The sequence below is a fragment of the Talpa occidentalis genome, unplaced genomic scaffold (genome assembly GCF_014898055.3).
Source record: "Talpa occidentalis isolate TD23 unplaced genomic scaffold, MPIMG_talOcc4v2.1 talOcc4.2, whole genome shotgun sequence".
Taxonomy (NCBI): Eukaryota; Metazoa; Chordata; class Mammalia; order Eulipotyphla; family Talpidae; genus Talpa; species Talpa occidentalis.
This window is the reverse complement of record NW_023602073.1, coordinates 18,000,651-18,018,291: the sequence shown is the minus strand read 5'-3', so window position 1 is coordinate 18,018,291 and position 17,641 is coordinate 18,000,651. Positions and strand designations below refer to the sequence as shown.

At 46.0% G+C, this 17,641-nt stretch overlaps 1 protein-coding gene, 1 long non-coding RNA gene and 3 other non-coding genes across 6 annotated transcripts; 3 read left to right on the top strand and 2 right to left on the bottom strand.

Annotated features, from left to right (window-relative positions):
- Positions 1-212: 212 nt before the first annotated feature.
- Positions 213-8,037, bottom strand: PRSS16 (serine protease 16). The gene is made up of 12 exons (XM_037519153.2): positions 7,674-8,037; positions 7,444-7,604; positions 6,560-6,659; positions 6,291-6,420; positions 4,946-5,069; positions 4,603-4,680; positions 4,476-4,523; positions 3,719-4,009; positions 2,922-3,063; positions 1,243-1,422; positions 1,019-1,164; positions 213-881 (listed from the first exon to the last, which is right to left on the bottom strand). Exons 1-12 carry the CDS (start codon positions 7,741-7,743, stop codon positions 813-815), a joined length of 1,539 nt encoding a protein of 512 aa, XP_037375050.1. The 5' UTR covers positions 7,744-8,037; the 3' UTR covers positions 213-812.
- On the top strand, positions 4,897-14,825 carry LOC119251880 (uncharacterized). 2 transcript variants are annotated; one of them, XR_005126629.2, is made up of 3 exons: positions 4,897-5,784; positions 8,891-8,994; positions 14,629-14,825. It is a non-coding gene; the product is annotated as an uncharacterized LOC119251880 (long non-coding RNA). The 2 variants fall into 2 exon arrangements; XR_008552850.1 differs by having other exon boundaries at positions 8,886-8,994.
- On the top strand, positions 10,495-10,568 carry TRNAI-AAU (transfer RNA isoleucine (anticodon AAU)). Its single transcript has one exon. It is a non-coding gene; the product is annotated as a tRNA-Ile (tRNA).
- On the bottom strand, positions 12,658-12,730 carry TRNAV-AAC (transfer RNA valine (anticodon AAC)). Its single transcript has one exon. It is a non-coding gene; the product is annotated as a tRNA-Val (tRNA).
- A 160-nt stretch (positions 14,826-14,985) lies between the features above and the next one.
- TRNAL-UAA (transfer RNA leucine (anticodon UAA)) lies at positions 14,986-15,068 on the top strand. The gene has a single exon. It is a non-coding gene; the product is annotated as a tRNA-Leu (tRNA).
- Positions 15,069-17,641: the final 2,573 nt, after the last annotated feature.

Genomic DNA, 17,641 nt, shown 5'->3' with positions numbered 1-17,641 from the left:
ATATGTCTGTGATTCTATTTTGGAAATCTGTCCTACCCAATTGATCTAATTGTCTGTATGTATTGCCAAACCTCATAGTCATTACTGGACCTTTAGAAGGGAATTTTTTTTTTTTAGAAGGTAGTGCAAGTTCTCCATCTTTGCTCTTCTCTAGACTAAGTTTGAGAGCTTTCCAATGAGAGATGTTGAGAGTATCATCTAGTGAGGGAGCAGAGAATAGACATATTCACAAGACCTTTAGAATTCTTACTCTGAGAGAGAGTTATGTCTGAATTGGAGACAGAGGCATAGACTAGGACACAAAAATAAAAGACAAATAGACTTAGATATGGAGAAAGAGAGAAACAAAGATATTCAGAAACAGGAGGAGATTGAGAAACAAAAAGAGAGACAAAAAATAGAGAATGAGAGAAAGAGAGGGGCACAGTGAGAAGCTGTGACAGTTGTCTGAGGTCCAAAGAGAGACCAGGTGCCCAACCCAGTAGCTAAGCAGAATTTTACCTGGGAAATGATTATTAGCAGGGGAGGGCATAAACATGAGGGTCTATATTTCTTTGACAATGGACATTCAAAATGCCAATATTCATAATGAGAATAATTATCCACTTGTATTTACATAATTGTTTTTTTTCTTTTTTTAATAATTATTTGTAACAAAGCACTTTCAGTTGGAAATGAGATTGTTTAAACATAAGTGAGTTATATGCAGAACCTAGGTGCTGAATCCCAATTCTTGAGAATTTCCTCTTTCTCCTGTTCAGTGAATACAACCTGGACCGAGGCGGCTGTGCAGAGTAGCAAGGGTGTGATGCTCAGACTGCAACCCTAACCTGACTTTCCTTTGCCAGCCTGAACCAGGTCTGCAGCTGCTGGGAGATGTTCTGTGGAGAAGGTGGGGACAATTTTGAAAGTCAGACCTCAGCACTAAAAGACAGCAGGGACATGCAAATGAGTATGTAAATAAGACAAATCACAAGTAAGCAAGTACAACAAATCACAGGAACTTTTTCTTCCTTACCTGGCGCCCCTGGTGGAGACTGGGGGAATCTGAGGGCTTCTCAGGTGCCATGTCCAAGCAATGGGAGCCACTAGGAATGAGAATGGCGGTCTCTGAGGGCCCCAAGTTGCCGGTTACACTTAGCACATGCCAGGGGTCTGTGTCCCCTGGAAAAAAAGAGAGAATGGTATATTGAGCTACAGCGAGGTAAAGGTTTAGGAGTCAGGTTCAGATGGCTTGCTTACCATTGACAAACAGCACCTGGGTGGCCCCAGGGGTCTGGCCACCATAGTAGGAATTCGTCTGGGCCACAGCCTGGGCTACGGATGAGGTTGGGAGCCCGAACACCTGCTCACATAGTTCTAGGTGGGAAGGCAGCGCTGGGAGCTGGGAGAAAGGGCATCTAGGGACCTCACAAGTGACATCTGTGGAGGAAGATGTCCGTAAGTATGGGGTATATAGCCAGCCCCCAACTCTTTTAAAATAATCATTTACAGGGTTCTCCCCGGTGATGATCAAGGCATTTCGGTGAATTCACCCTCTTATCAGTGACAGCCTCCCCCTCCCCAAATGATTAGGAGAGTGATGGAAAAAGACCCGGGTGGGGTGAGGGTGAAAGAATCTGAGAAGCAGCATGGTGGGCCCCAGGACAATGCCCTGCAAGGGATAAGAAATTAGGAATTAGAAGTGAGTTAAGCGAAGAGAGAGAAGAGACCGCATTATAAAAAAATAGCAAAGAGCATGTACAAAGGTCTAGTGGTGAGAGGGAGCCTGGAGTCCTTACAGCACAAACTGGGCCATGTTTCCCCTGCTTAAAATCCATAGCTGCCGGGTGCTTCCAGGACACAGCTAATGCAATCAGTCTCATGTCAATTCAGGCTTTCCATCACGATTTACTAAGCACCCACTGTGTGATCAGGTAGATGTTGGACAATTTTGGGAACACAGTGACAACCAATCTCCCAGGCTCTGTTATCACAGGACTCATAGTGAGGGAAACAAGCAATAAAGAGGAGAACGTGGACTGATGGAGATGCGGAGTAAACTGAAGGGAAGGTAAGTAATCAAAGCAACATGAATAGCCTGTACAAAGTTCCTGAACTGTTAGGAAGACTGGGTTATTAGAGGGTCAAAATATGTAAAGTTTAATAAAAATAATGATCAAGCACTTATAGGGTATTTACTGAATGCCAACTTTATTTCTTAGCAGGTTATATATATTACCTCCTCTAATCCTCAACATCTTATTAGAGAAGTAGTACTTTTATTTCCATTTTATGGATATGGAAACCAAGGCAAAGAGCACTTTAACTCACCTGCCCTCAGCTCTAGTAGAGGGCAGAGATATGCCCAAGTTTGCTCAGGATCACATAGTTACAAAGTAATGGAACTGGAATTTGAAACTCTGGCTTTGAACCCTTTCTTCACTGCTCTCTGGGGATGTGGAAAGGATTTGGAACTTAACTCTGGGGTAGGGTGGAAAATAAAAATATAGGCTGCCCAGTTAAAGCTGAATTTCAGATCAACAAAACACTTTTTAAAAAAAGTATAACTATGACCCCTGCAACACTTGGGACACACTTATACTAAAAAAAAAAAATCTATCTGAAATTCAAATTTAAGTGGGCATGCTATATTTTATTTAGCACCTAGGAAGAGGAACTATTGAATGACAAGGTCATATTTAGAAAGATTTCTGTGAATGTGGTGAGGAAATTGGCTTCTATGGGTTAAGTGAAGGCCTAGAGAGACTGAAAAGAGGAGACCAGAGGGGTGAGGAATTAAGCATCAAGGCAGCAGAAGGCAGGACAGTGAGGCTGATGGTCCTATGGGGATGAAATTGAGTCCAAACCAGCTCTGAGTTGGCTTGTCTGGGCAAAGCACACAAATATGTTTGGGGGTGAGGGTTGGGCCAGTCACTCACAAAAGCCAAACTCAGTACATGTCTGGTACAACCACTGCCGGTCACCCACGCCGAACACTTGAGGTTCTGTGACCCTCAGCTGGGCAACAGCCTCTGCTCTGGAAAAGCTTAAACATCTCTGGCCCAGGCTGTGTGTGAAAACCTAGGGGACAATATACATGCACACATACATTCCCACCTCCCAACATGCCAGGGCATGGAGGCACAGGCCCCTCCCTACATGTGAAAGGTCAGAAAGCATAAGTGAGCTCCCCTGAGAATCAGCAGTTAGAAGGGAGTGGGTGGCCAGGCCCCTGGAGGTTAGAGGTTAAGGAACTAGATGACTGGAACCTTATTACCTGTGAGACCTTATTGAAGATCTTTCGGACCTCATTTTCTTCATTTGTTATAGTATCTACCTTACTATAGTTATAGTTCTATCTTCTAGAACTATCGTGAGAATTTAATGAAATAATACATGTGAAGCACAGCACTGAGCCCAGTCAGTGCTGGACAAGTTAACAGCTGAATTGTAAGGATTCAGAGGCCGGGGATCCCGGTCTTTAGAACTGTCTCCAGGGCTGAATTTTCAAATTCATTCTAGAAACACGAATCAAGCGCTTGCTTTGTCTTCACAGACCAAGACAAGAACAACAGATAATAATCCTAGTCGCTAAGGCCCTGTGTGATGCCATCCCCATTTTACAGACGAGGAGCGTACTGCTCAGAAAGGGGGCGCGCTTGCCCGCGTCACCCAGAGGAGGTGGCGCCGGAGCCCCGGGGTGCGGCCTCCCCCGACGGTGCTCCGAGGTGCTCACCTGCACCGCCCGACGGAGGCCGTGGTAGGGCGCGGGGCGGCTGCAGTTGCCCCCGGCCCCGACGAGGAGTCCGCAGAGCCGCCGCACGCTCAGCGGCGCTCCCGCCTGCCCGTCGTACTGCACCGCGCCGCCCACCAGCGCCTGCAGCGCGCCCAGCAGCTCCGCCCGGTCCTCGACGGCGTCCAGGGAGCCGCAGGCGCCCAGCTCCGCCCGCAGCGCCGCCCGCGCCGCCCCGCCCGCGCGCAGCCGCCGCTCCACCTCAGCGAAGGCCGCCGACGTCGCCGCGAGGCACTGCGGGGAGCGGGACGCCGCGTCGGGGAGGACTCGCGCCCGGGGCTCAGCCTCCCGCATCCCGCGCGCGCCCCGTTCTCCCCCGGCCCGGCACGTCGCGGGCGGAGTCGAACCCTGGCCCCGCCCTCCGTTAGGCTCCGCCCATTTCTGCACACGCCCATTGTCAGGCCCCGCCCCTTTCTGCCCCGCCGCCCGCCCCGTCGGGCTCCTCCCGCCGTCAGGCCCCGCCGCCCATTATTAGACACGCCCACTATCAGGCCCCGCCCCTTCCGGCCGGCCGCCCCGCCCCGTCGGGCTCCTCCCATTGTCAGGCCCCGCCCCTTGTCCTCTCCGGCCTCCTTCCTCAATCCCACCGCGTTCCCGGGCTCCTGAGCCTCACTCCCCGCCACCCGCGGGCCTCAGCGTCCCTCTGGCCGCTTTCCCAGAGCTCCTCCCCTACCCGCTTCGACCCGGGTCCACCGCCTACCTCCCGGGACCCGCCGATCGCCGGGGTGCTGAGGCTGCGGGACACCACCTGCCGTCAGAAAGGGGTGGGGGGCGGCTGTCAAGGGACCCGGCCCCCGAGGTCCCCCGCCCCCGCCCCCCGTCCTCACCTCGTTGTACTCGGAGAAATCCAGCACCGCCCGCAACGGGGCGGACGAGGCGACGGAGGCGAAAATGAGATGCGGGAACTGAGGGAGGAGAAATCGTCAGCCTGGGGCCGGGGAGATGGGACCCCGAATCTTCCCGCCCTTGTGGCATTGGTGGTGTGGCTGCAGGCACGTCCACACCTTCCAGGCCTCGGGCTGTCGTGGAGAAAACCTGCGGGAAACTTTTCTGGGCGGGCGGGGGGGGGAAGGTTATAGAAAGAGGTTTTCCCTTTATCTGAGAGGGGACCCCGGACTCCCTGGAGTCCAACTTCCCCCTCCCCAGCCCGCCCCCAGGAGTCCCGGCGACCTTCAACCGAGCCCAGGCAGCCAAGGAACCGGCGTAGGAGCCTCCGAAGCAGATCCAGGGGCTGGAGGAGGAGACGTTGAAGAGGCGGGAGAGTGCGAGGCGGGCGGAGACCACATCTGCCAGCCTGGGGTCAGAGGGGAGGCTCGGTCGGGCCTCCGGGAATCTTTAAAGATCCCCCCCGTTATACGCGCGGGGGGAGGGGTAATCCTGAGACTTGAATGGAGGTGTTTCTGAGGGCACCCCATACCCACATGCGTTGCCTAGGCTATAGGGAAGAGCCCTCGGAAAGCCTCCACTCTCCTTCCCTGCAGGATAGATGGTAGAGGGCAAAATCTCCAGGGCAGTTTAAGTGGAAATGGACAAACAGGGAAATGGTGGAGGCAGCTCAAGAAAAGACGGGTCCCTATGCTGGGTGGGTTAGAAGAGGAGACTCAGAGGCCAAAGGGAACGTTGGGGTGTGTCTAACATACTCCTTTCCCTCCTAAGAACTTGCTTTCCTCCCCAAGCTTTCTGAAATAGTTTGCATTGGTGGTATCCTATGAATTAAAAACCCTGTAATCTGTGAAAAGATTGAGAAACAGAAGCAAAGAGATAGATGGAGCATGAGGCAGAGAAAGGCAGAGCCTGCTGCAGAGGGATAGAGAGAAGCACTGAGTAGGAGGGCTAGGTCCTGTAGGGAACAATAAAGCAGGAGAGAGACTGTGGGGGCCCTTCATGGAGTAGAGGACACTGAGGAAGCAAGGGAAGGAAACATACAAATGATCTGCAAGTGCCCACTCTTTGCAGAGAGAAGAGTTCAAAGACTCGAGGCAGCAATGTGCTCATGAGTCTGGACACCGGTGAGCCCCTGAGTGCCTGAAGCCTTGTGAATATGAGAAATTGGGGGTCAGAGTGTTAAGGGGGAGCCAGAACCCATTGGACCTTGTAGCTACTATATAGATGTTGGACTTTACTCTGAACGAGATGCGAGGCATTAGGGAGAGCTGAGATCTGTCTTATGCATCTCTCTGGCTTCAGCTGGAGAATAGACTGAAGGGTCAAGGACAGAAATGCCGAGACCAGAGGAGAGGCTATGGTCATAATTCAGGTAAGAGATCCCAGCAGGCTGGGCCAGCAGGCCCCAGTGAAACAGAGAGAGGGAAGATTACCATATAAGAGATAGAGCTGGGAAGGGACAGGGATCCAGAGATGGAGAGAGAAAGAAAAAGATACTGAGAGAGAAAGAAGAAAACATTTGCAAGCAGAGAGACTCAAGGTCAAGGCAGTGGAGGAGACAGAGAGGCAGGGAAACCAAGACACAGACTGCCCCAGTCTTGTGACCCCCACATTCCTTATACCCACTCACGCATGGCGGCTGGACAGGAAGCGGAGTTGGGCCATATCCAGGCCCCCAGGAGGTATACTCAGGCCATAGAATCTGTGCTCCAGGCCTATCACCAGGGCCCCCCAAGTTGGGGCCAGCGCTGCAGGGTGCCCTGTGAAGAGGGCATGGTGGGGGAGGGTGAGCTGGGTGTAAGCCCTTATAACCCTCCAGAACTGTAAGATGCACCTCCCTTGCCCGGCCCCTCCCCCACCTGCTTCCCGGGTATGTCTTTCCCCACTCTTGCATCTCACCTCTCATCACTGAGCCAGGCCCCAGGCTGCCCTCACCGCCCAGATGCAGGAACACAGGTCCATCCTGGCTGGCCCAATACTGGTCATTGACCCAGTACCGCTGAGACATGGGATGGGGAAGAAGAATGTATTCCAAGTGGTTCAGACAGATTCTTTTTGTTCCAGTACCACCTCCTAATGGATCTTTATGTGCTTAGTATGTGAAATAGGCTGACTTATGTATGTATTCATTTCTCTTTGTCTCCACGTCTAGAATGTGAGATCTACAAGAGCAGATATTTTTGTCTATCTTTTTATGCTTCTATCCCCAAGATCAAGGATAGAGGCTACCCACACGGTGGGCACTTGCTGTTGAAATAATTAATGATTGTAGAACAAATAATGAAACCAGGGACTTAGAAGTATGGTCTAGATAAGATGATCTTTGGAGAATGGATCAAAAAAGAATGGAAAACAGTAAATTAGTTCATTCATTCAATCAATAATCTTCAAGTGTCTGTTGTGAGCCAGGTCTGGTTCCAGAGCTGATCAATATTTTTGCTACACAGTGAGACTTGGCGGTGGGTTTAATGTCCATTCTGAAGGACAGGGAAGAGGAAGGACTGAGGGACAGAGAGAGTGAGAGTGACTAACAGAGAAGGAAAGACTGAAAGACATGTCCCGAGGAACAAAGGAAGTGGGAGACTGAAGTAAGAGAGGGAAGGCTAGAGGATGGAGGGGTTAGGCTAAGGATCTCCAGCAATGCTGACATAAGGTGAGAGTGAAGGGCAGAGAGATGGGGGGCTGAGGTGTGGAGATATGGAAAGACAGCAGAGACTATGGGACAGACAAGAGAGACAGGAGAAGGCAGGGTAGGCAGTGGACACCCCCTCTCTTGGCCTCACCTGCAGGAAGGATCGCCCATCTGATGCATTGAAGGGATCCAGTGGCTGCTCCAGCCACTTCTCTTTGGGGAGGGCCACAGCCTCGGGGCTCAGACTCAGACCCAGGCCAGAGCTCTCCTGAAACTGCTGAATGTGCTCTCTCAGGCGCCTAAGAAGGGAAGCTGTGGGACAAGGAGGGGAAGGAGTCAGGCCAGGCCCCTTAGGAGCCCCTGGCCCTCAGCCTCTCTTACCTGGAGAGGAGGACCCCCAGAGGAAAACCAGGAGCAGAAGGCCCAGCCACCTGGAAGGCCAGACCCCCATGCTCTCCAGTCTTCTGTGCAAGAACTTGGGCGCTCTATTCTCCCCACTCGCTGGAGACCTTTATCATGTCCCCTTGGCGAGGCTTTAACTTCAGGAGCTCGGGTTTCTTTTCAGACGCCACCACTCCCAGCACAGGTCAGGCTTCTGTGGGAAGCACTAACGCGGGGCAGGGATGCCAGAGTCTGTCTACAGAGATGTGCTGAGGTGGCACCTAAATATCCAATTTCTCCTCTCTCAGCCCATTGCTCTCCTTCTCTTCTGTCCTCAGCATCCCCTCACATACCGTAGTGTCCCCTTCTCTGTCCTTGCGTCCACCCTCTTAACCTCAGACTCCCCCCTCCCTTCTATGCTTTGGTCTTTCTCGTCTTCAGTCTCTACCTCAGGACCACCTCTTGCCCACCTATTCCCACTTTTCTTCTCTACCCCTCAGCAGTCCTTCGGTCCTCAGTTTCCTGAAACCTCAGTGTCTCCCTCTCCCTGCATACTCTGCCCCAAGGATCTGGAGTCCCCTGAGCATCGCAGGAGAGGAGACACTTGCTTAAAGTGACGCTGCCCAAAAGATACAACTTCCTCACTCCTCCCGCCCTTGTGTCTTCCTTGGGATTTTGTCCTTTTTTTAGACTCTCCCCATTTAGGTGAAGCGACTGCCAGAGAAAACTCTCGTTTTCTCCAGAATCTCAGGCAAGAATGAGAAGAACTTGAATTCAAAAAACTTGCATTTTTTGATCTGCATCTTCCTAGTGCCTACAAGTAGCCTGAGAGGGACTAGGACCCAAAGAAGGCGCCCTGAGGACCATCTGCTGTGTCTTTTAGGGCAGCACTTGTCTGGGGAGGGTTGTGAAGTCAAGGCAAGCACTCTGGTGTGTTCAGGTGGTAATGAGGTACAAGGTGTGGGGGGTCTGGAGCATGTGTCCAACTAGGCTAGGAGGGAGTGACACTTCTTTTTTGGGTCACTCATATTAATAGCTCTTAAAAACATAAATTCTATTGTTGACTAAACTTTCACATGTGATATTTGACTTTTGGAAGAATTTTTTTCAATGGATGCATCTCACTGTCCTTTCTACTCTACTGTGTTTACCTCAAATAGTTAGAAGTAGGCTATGTTTTCATGTTTCCAATTGAAATCTTTTCCATGGCAGAGTAGACCCCACCACAGTGCATAACCTTCAGACTTCTCCACAAATCAGAAGTGACTTGGGATGTCATCAAAAGTCTTTTTACACCAACAAGGATAAACTAGTATTTCATGTAAGTAGGTTTCCTTTGCCTTGTTAATGTGAACAGTTAATGGATTTCCTTGCATTACTAAGATTTTAGTTATAGGTCTCTCTCCACTCACTACGTAGGTTCAAATTCCAAAGCGTTTAAATTCTGATTTCCAAAAGCATAAATAGGAATGACTTTCATATGCTTTGACTACTTAATTAACCATGTAACCATGAACTTTAAGACTGAGTAATAGCTACTATCCCTCAGGTACCGACTGGTGCAGTAGCAGGGTTGGGAGTTGCGCAGGACAAGAGAGAGATTACTCAAAGTCCAAAGGGGTTGGAGTATTGAGAAGCCTAGAGGGGCTACACAGGGAAGTAATGTGCAGCCTCGATCCAAAGGCAGTCTCCTATTTATTTAGAATCAAGTTCAAAGACGGTGGATGAACAGTAGGGAATGCTAGCCTCCTGTGCAAGCTAGGGTGGAGTGACCCCGGTATAGATCCTGAGGGGCTCCATTGTTCCTGTTAGTCAAAGCATATTGCTTCTATTCTCTAGTCTTATCTAACTTTCTATTAATCTTTCCAAGTGAGGTATTTTAGCGATCTTGCTAATCTAGTCATAATATCTGCCAGCTATATTCAGCAGATACTGGTTCCCCAATAAGTTCCTCATACCAGGACTTCTGTCCTTTGGTGAGGCCGCCTGCCTGATTGCACGTTTAACTGACCAGCAAGAACTCAGGACACCAAGACAACAGCCCCAAGAACAAGGAGGGTTGGGGATCCCACACTCAGGAATGTGGGTGACACAGAATGGAGACACATAAGAGGGCGGGCTTCTACTCTTGACTTTTCAAGGAGTGGGTTCCAGTGGTCTGATGCAGCAGTGTTGAAGTCAAAGTAATCTTACCTCTGTGAACACAGAAAGAAGTTCCCGGAAAGAGCTAGACTTGAGGTCTCTGCAGGCTATCCATTTCTAATCATCAGCCCCCACGTGGGTTTTATCTAAAACTGACCTGTATCAATTTTAGAACTGATATCCTGGTATCAAGTGTGCATTTTTCAAAGACTATCTCTCATATCCCCAAAAAGACACATTCTCTGGAACCTAACAAAGGTTAATCGACTTCAAGTGCAAATTCCAGGTTCCACCACAAGAAAGGCCAGAGAATTGTAAAGTAATTGAATTATTCTTCCAGATCTTTCCTGGGGTCTGTAGAAGGAAGCTTCTGTTGTGAATGTTTCTGTGGTTTCTCAGGGCAGAATCGGCGGGTTGGAGTCTATAATTTTCCGCGGAAGAGGCGGACTTCATCTCTCCTGGGGGTAGATTTCTAGTCTTGTTTCTTTTCTTTTCGCGAATGCAGGAAGGGGAAACGAAAAAACATGAAAAGAGACATTACTTGGCAGTGATTGAAAGTAACTAAAAGAAAAATCACTTTTAGAAAGGGAAAAGAAAAAATTCCCTTGGTTTTAAACAAACCAGGGAATGGCAACAAAGAGTCCACTTTCCAAAGGAAAAAAAAAAGCTGCTAGCTGGTGGCCGGTTAGCTCAGTTGGTTAGAGCGTGGTGCTAATAACGCCAAGGTCGCGGGTTCGAGCCCCGTACGGGCCAGCAGGTGCTTCTTTTTACATTTGCATAACAGCCTCACCACAAATTTTGAACTGTATATTGTCTTCTTGTCTTGATCCTCAGCAGTGATACCTTCTTTGTCCTCCTCTCCAAAAGGCGGGGGTGAGGTGGGGGTGTGGGCAGAAAAAAAAACACTTGGGGGAGAAAAGCGATGTAAATTCTCAAATACATATTTTAGTAAACAAAATGAGGATAAAGAGTAGAGATGACCTTGGAGGGTGAGATGTGCATCTGCCCACCTGCGGGTCAAGTTTCCTTGTCCCCTTCCCAGCCAGAGTCAAGTCCACAGAATCTCCGTGTGGCCATTTCGTGGTTCATTTACCTGTATGCCACCTCCTCCCCTGCACTGATTTTTCAACATTTTTCAGTATTCTTTATTGTTAAGACTATCACCAGGGAACACATGCATATTTATCTTTCCTTTTAAAAAAACCTTTTTTTTTTTTTTATTAGCAATTGGGTTCCACCAGAATTTCTGTCCAGAAGGACAGATTTTTTTTTTCTACTTTGGGATCTTGAGGGCAGAAAACAATTCTGAACACAAAGTAGGCATATTTGTGGTGTTTGAAGCCTCGCCATCAGTATGTTTTAAAATGTCGGGATTTTGTTTGCCAGACCTGATTAATACTCTTATATAAAACAACCAAAGTCTGTCAAAGTCACCATTTATGGCAAAACAATGTGGTTGTAAAAAAAAAAATAAAGAAATACAAATAAATAAAATAAATAAATATATAAATACTAAAACCAAACCAAACCAAAATAATGCGGTTGTAAAATTCACATTATTATAGAGAATACATAAGAATTTCAGAAATGAAAAATAAACGACAAATATATTCCAGGGAAAAATGAAATTTAGTCATAACAGAGTTGACATCTGAGTAAGCATGTCTAAAATACCAGTCTCAAGTTTTCTCTAATAAAACTGCTTTACATTCAGTCTTCCCTGTTTCAGCTAATAGCAGCTCCATCTCTTCAATATTTTCAGCCAAAAAATCTCAAGTCCTCATTGATTCCAGTTTCTCTTACTCCTCATTTCTATGCTCTCTGATATTTCTCTTGATCCAATCTTTAAAATATATCTAGATTGTGACTACCTCTCACCACCTCTACTGCCACCATCCTGTCCAAGTCAGTCTTGGCTGATGTGTAGCACGATGAAAGGGATTTAATAAATCGCTTAGCTTCCTTTTTTTTTTTTTTCATACAAAATGTCCCTCACAGAGTTGGGACGGGGACCCTTTTAAAAAACTGGAATCATGTCAGGCACTTCAATGCTTAAAATCCAATGTATTCTCATTTTATTAGGGTTTAGGCCAAAGTCCTTAAAAAATGACCTAACCAGCTGTGGGAAAAACAAACAACAACAAGCAAGCATAAAGACCACTGTGCTTGAAAAAATAGATAAAATAAATGTCCAGGGTTTCCCTAGCCGCGCTTCCCCTACTTCCTCCTAGGAACAGAATGGGTGCTGGAGAGTGAGTTCATTGCTAAAGGCCAGCGATCCATTCAATCATGCCTAGTAAGTGACGCCTCCATAAAACCCCAGGATGTCCGGGTTTGGAGAACTTTTCCAGTTGGTGAACTTGTGGAGGTGCCTGTAGATTGGCTCCTCTGGAGAGGGGAGAGAAGAGAAGCTGGGGCCCCCTTCCCCATAACGAGCCTTATACATCTCTTCCATTTGGCTCTTCCTGAATAACAAATGCCTTTTTATGATAAACTAGTGCCTACCTACGGTGGAAGATTATGGGTGTCTTGGTGGTGGGTGTGGTGTAGTAACATAAAAGTGAGTAGGAGGAATCCTATATTTCTGAGTCATACACAGTGTTGTAAATCAGTGTTATATTAATATAAAAAATTGAAAATTAAAAAAGAACAGCTATTTGAAAAAAAAAAATAAACTAGTATCTTTTAGGGAAAAAAAAGTCCAGAACTGCGAAAGTGACGATTTGAGGCGTGTTTAAAATACAGACTCAGAAATTTTGTGCAATAAATACAGGCTCTACTGGGGGGAAGAGAAACGAAGGATCTACTCGGGGGAAAAGACACAGAAAATAGTTATGGGTGTTGTTTCCGCCCGGTTTCGAACCGGGGACCTTTCGCGTGTTAGGCGAACGTGATAACCACTACACTACGGAAACCAATTTATTACCAAGCTCTTACTTCCCTGAATTTGTTAAAATTAGTCTTGATGCAGCTATTCTTGGTGGAGGCATGATTTTTCCATCTGCACTTTGTGATTTTCCCAGTAAATGTCTAAATTTGATAACTCAGAGCTAACAAATGCGACTCTCAGAGCTTCAAATACTTCACAAGAAACAGGCAGAGAAATCTCAGGCAGTCTCTTGGGAATTTTACTTCAAGAAATTTCTGATATGATCTCCACTCATTTCTCTGACTTGTAAGACTCTTTTATCTTCATCTTTCGATGATCGAAAATAAGCCTTTAGGAACTAGAACCGACTGGCTGAGCTCAGGGGACAAGTCTCTCCAGCAAGGCCACAGTCTCCCAAGGAGAGTGAAGGACAGAGGGAGGGTGGTGGACGGTGCCCAGGTGTCAGACAAGCGAGGGTGATAAGAGTGACGGGGGACCCTGAGAAAGTGGAATCAGCCGATCTAGGTCCACTAGAACTTCTTTTTCTGTTGTGTACCTCTCGTTTTTACTGCTCTGGAAGGTGTAAACTTGGAGCCTAATGGCCGTTAACCTGTCTTCTAGCAGAAGATGACCATTGTCTTAAGTCACTCTCCTTTCCCAGGTAGCACAGGCGATCTGCCTTCTACCAGATTCTTAAGGCTGAGCCTCCACAAAGTTGCTCAGTACTTACCCCCAAAGTGGTGGTGAGCAACGAGAGATAGGAAACTCCCTCTGTGGCAGGTAAAACATGGAACAGATATTGAACAGAGTTTTTCTCTGTCCTCAGATCATAAAGACGTTTTTTTCTACATATATTTGTACTATTTTTTATTTAGGCATTTCACTCTTCAGAAAAGCCTATTTTTATAAACTATACAGATGATTCTCCTCTATGTTAAAAATCACAACAGAATAATATAAAAGCCCTTGTTCTTTCTTGCACTCACTATTTACTCCTCCCAATTCAGTTCTGATCCAAGCACTGACAGTCCCAAATTTCCCTCATCACACAAAGGCAAGGATTCTCAGGCCATCTCCTTGCCCATTGGCACAAATATTTACAAAACCAGAGACAAGAGCTGTGCGCCAGATGGGCCCATGAGTGAATGACACATTCTTTCCTCATGACTTAATCAGGAGGACATATGTTTGTCAAAGTGGTGAGCTCTGTGCATTACCAACAAGGGCTGGATTCCTGTATGAGTGGTTTTTAAGTCTGGGGAGAGTTGTCTCTGCAACCATTCATGCTTATGTGGTACCACGCACACCACCCTCTCATATTGCAATTCTTTGCCCAGGTCACCAAAACAACAGAAGATGGTTCTCAGTGGTGTTTTAGGGTATTTATAAATCAGTTCTACTTCAAACCTTACTTCAGGATTTAATTTCATCACTGGTTCCAGAAACCTTCAGAGACTTTCAATACAATACCGCAAATATCCACCAGGGACCTGCTTTAATGAGTTCTTATACAACTCCCCACCCAGTCCCTGTGTATCTGGGATATTACTGACTTGGTAGCTGATGTACACATGGCTGAGTGTCTGTACACAGTAGGTCCTCAGGAAAGAGATTTCATTAGCAGATAGAACTCTTGGTTAAAATATAATTAAAACCCTAGTGCACTAGGGTTTTCCAAATTTACTGGGGGGCAGGGGGTGGGGGGATGGAGAGTGGGGTGGGGGGGAGCTTGTCTCCTCAATATTAGCTACCCTGAGGTTACAGTCTCGAAGTGCTCACAGGGCAATCAGATTCAATGAGTTTGGAATGAGGGCTTAGATTCAGTCCTAAAACAGTGTTCTCTGATGAGGAATATAGAAGATGTAGATAACACCTTTGTAGAGTTATGAGCAATCTCCTGCCCTTATTACTCCATCTCTTCTCTCCTTTGGTTTTTCTTTCCAGAACCACTAAAAGAAGGGTCTTCTCCTGAGCGTAAATGGTGATCATGACGAGTCTCGATTGGAAAACGGGGTATTCCTACAGCACTCTGTGCCCTTTCTCTCTTTTTTTTACATGCCATCCTCATTTTAATGCAAATCCGTGAAATCAGGGAGGGTGCCGTCAGAAAGCTCGTGTTAAAAATAAACTTTTTCATTAGATTTCGCCAACAAGCATTATAAAGATCTGTTTCTGCTCTACATTAAAAAAAAAAAAAAGAATCCCGGTCGCGGATTCCATGGTTATAAAATTATCCATAATGTTCCAGACTGGCAATTCTAACTAACCTAGTAATAGTTGATATTTCGGCGAGTACCCACCACCGGGATGGCCGAGTGGTTAAGGCGTTGGACTTAAGATCCAATGGACGTATGTCCGCGTGGGTTCGAACCCCACTCCCGGTAGGGAGGTTTTCGTGGGTATTTTAACTAGCAAAAACAACTAGTTAAATCAGTATTTGTAACAGCTGGATTTTAGTTTCCTTTGTCCAACCTGACAAATTCTGTCTATAGTTAGTGACGTTCGGTAATAACTGATGAGTTGATTGTATTAAAGTCTCAGTTGTTTTCTGTATTTATGTTGTTCTTTGTTCCTCATCTCTTTCTTTGAAATAAATATACGAGCTTTTTCTTGATTTAATTTTCTCTCCACTAGTGCCTTATCAATTACTTGTCTTTGATAGGACAATCTTTAGTAGTTCTCTGTAGGATTTTTTATGTACAGCTATAATTAATAAAATTCTACCTTCAAATATTAAGCTGTTTCCTGTGCAGCGAGAAAACTTGCAACCATATATTCCCTCCTGTATTTTGTGTTATTGTCATTATACATTTTGCTTTCATGTATCCTGTAGACGCACAATAAACATGTTTACTACTATTTTTTCTTTATGCAATCAATTATTTTTAGCGTGATTAAAACTGGGGGAAAGTATTTCTTAATTATACCTTCACTGTAATCGTTTTTGTGGATATTCATCTCCCTGGCTTCACATTCCTTCTTCCTGAAAGACTTACAACATTTTCTATTGGGGAGGTCTGCTAGTGTTGTAGAGCAACCCCGATACAAAACGGGGTGCCTGTGGGTCCTCACCCGTGCTCATTTCCCCCTAACACTAGTTATACTCTCTTTAGTTTTTGTTTGTCTGAAAATATATATTTCTGTTCATTTTTGGAAAAAAAATTTACTGAACAGAGAATTCTGGGTTAACAGTTTGGTTTAAAAAAAAAAAACAGTTTGGTTTAATTTTTGGTCTCTCAGCACTTAAAAATCTGTTCCATTTTCTTCTGGCAATACCTAATTTCTGATGAGAAGTCTGCTGTAGTTTATATAGAAAATATATATTGAAGTACATATTACCTATAGCTGAATGTTTCAACTACAGGTAATATGTATTTTGTTGATGGACTGCTTTATGGAACCAATTTCAAGTCAAACAGACACCATCTTGTTTCTAACTGCCAGAGCAAGAGTAAAAAGAGTAAAAAGAGTAAAAAGTAAGATTAACTGAACTCATCAGCCTGACTCAACTCCTTATCAGCGACAACTCCTTATCAACTCCTTATCACCCACTCACTGATTTCTTCTTATCAATGACTATGAAAGAACATCAAAACCTGCCTTCCACTTAAAGATGATTAGGAAAGACACAGGAAGACCATCCCTTAATTATTACAAAGACCCCTTATTGAAACATCTGTTCAAAGTCTCCTGTTAACCAATCCAAGAATTCCAAATGATCTAATCTTAGCCAGAAGCCCTCCTCTGCTGATTTTTAAAAAAATTCCCTTTGCCCTGTTCCCTCACTGCCAATGCTTGAAGATTAAAACCAACCTATCAACCTTCATGCAAACAAGGGCTAAGTTTCAGAACTCTCCCGGACTATGAAGAGATTGTGGTTAGTGGGCTGGAAGGAAGAACTTTCCCTGCCAGGTGGGGGATGGGGGGCTAAGGGGCTGGAGGAGCAGGGAGACCCACAGTTGCCCAGTTTGGAGAAGGATGTAAGGGCTGCAGGGAAGGGTGCTTAGGGATAAACAAGGTGGGTGGGCCAACAGAGCTCAGGGTAAAAATCTGTGGCGAAAAGCTGAGAAGCACAGCAGTTTGTGAGAATTACATTTTTTGATTTAGTAGTAAGAAAGGAGAAGAATGCTGTGAGGAGAATTTGAACCTGGGTAGGAAGGGTCAGTGGATTTCAAATCCAACACATTAATCACTCTGCCATCATAGCCTGACTTAAGTGGGCTCCTAATACATTTGAAAAACCATTCATAAAAAGGATCCTGCCTACAATAATTTGTCAAAGTTGGCCACAGTGTTGGCAATGTGCCAATGTTACTTCTCTCTTCATTCAAAATGGACTCAATTCTGGGATTCTTTTCTGCTCACTCAGATCAAGTACATGATCAAGGTATCATGAGGGTTGGTTTCTGGTGAGACCTTACTTTCTGGCTTCTGGATGGCCATCTTTTCATGGTCCCCACTTGGTCTTCATGTCTGTGTGGAGAGAGAAATCTCTTGTCTCTCTTTTTATAAGGGTACCAGTTCAATTGGATTAGGGCTCCACCCTTATGATCTTAATTAATGTTAATTACTTCCCTGAAGTTACTATTTTCATATATAGTCAGTCACACTGGGTGTTAGGATTTCAACAAATACATTTTGAGGGGACATCATTAAGTTCATAACCAATTGGTCAATGAAGTGACAACATTTGGCTTCTGTTACCCTGTGATCCAGTCATCTCCACTGTGTTTAAGGAAGCCACTCAAAGGTAGACACTCAAAGGTAGACTACTCAAAGGTGGTCTACAAAGAAGAGCCACCATGGAGCAACTCAAAGATGCTGAGTTTCCCTTCATGAATTTATTTCTCAGAACATCAGTGAAAGTTAGTTCTAGAGAATTCCATGGTAAATCCATTCAAGAATTTCAGTTCCTTCAGACTTTAGATACTTTGTTCTGCCTTGGAAATACAGATAT

What these genes read in the sequence shown, in the direction of transcription:
- PRSS16 (XM_037519153.2), bottom strand. Translation starts at nt 7,743, where the DNA reads ATGGGGGTCTGGCCTTCCAGGTGGCTGGGCCTTCTGCTCCTGGTTTTC. An exon ending in CGATCGGCGGGTCCCGGGAG is followed by an intron (nt 4,010 to 4,475) that starts GTAGGCGGTGGA and finishes CGCTCCCCGCAG; the next exon opens with TGCCTCGCGGCGACGTCGGC. An exon ending in CCAGGTGCTGTTTGTCAATG is followed by an intron (nt 1,165 to 1,242) that starts GTAAGCAAGCCA and finishes CTTTTTTTCCAG; the next exon opens with GGGACACAGACCCCTGGCAT.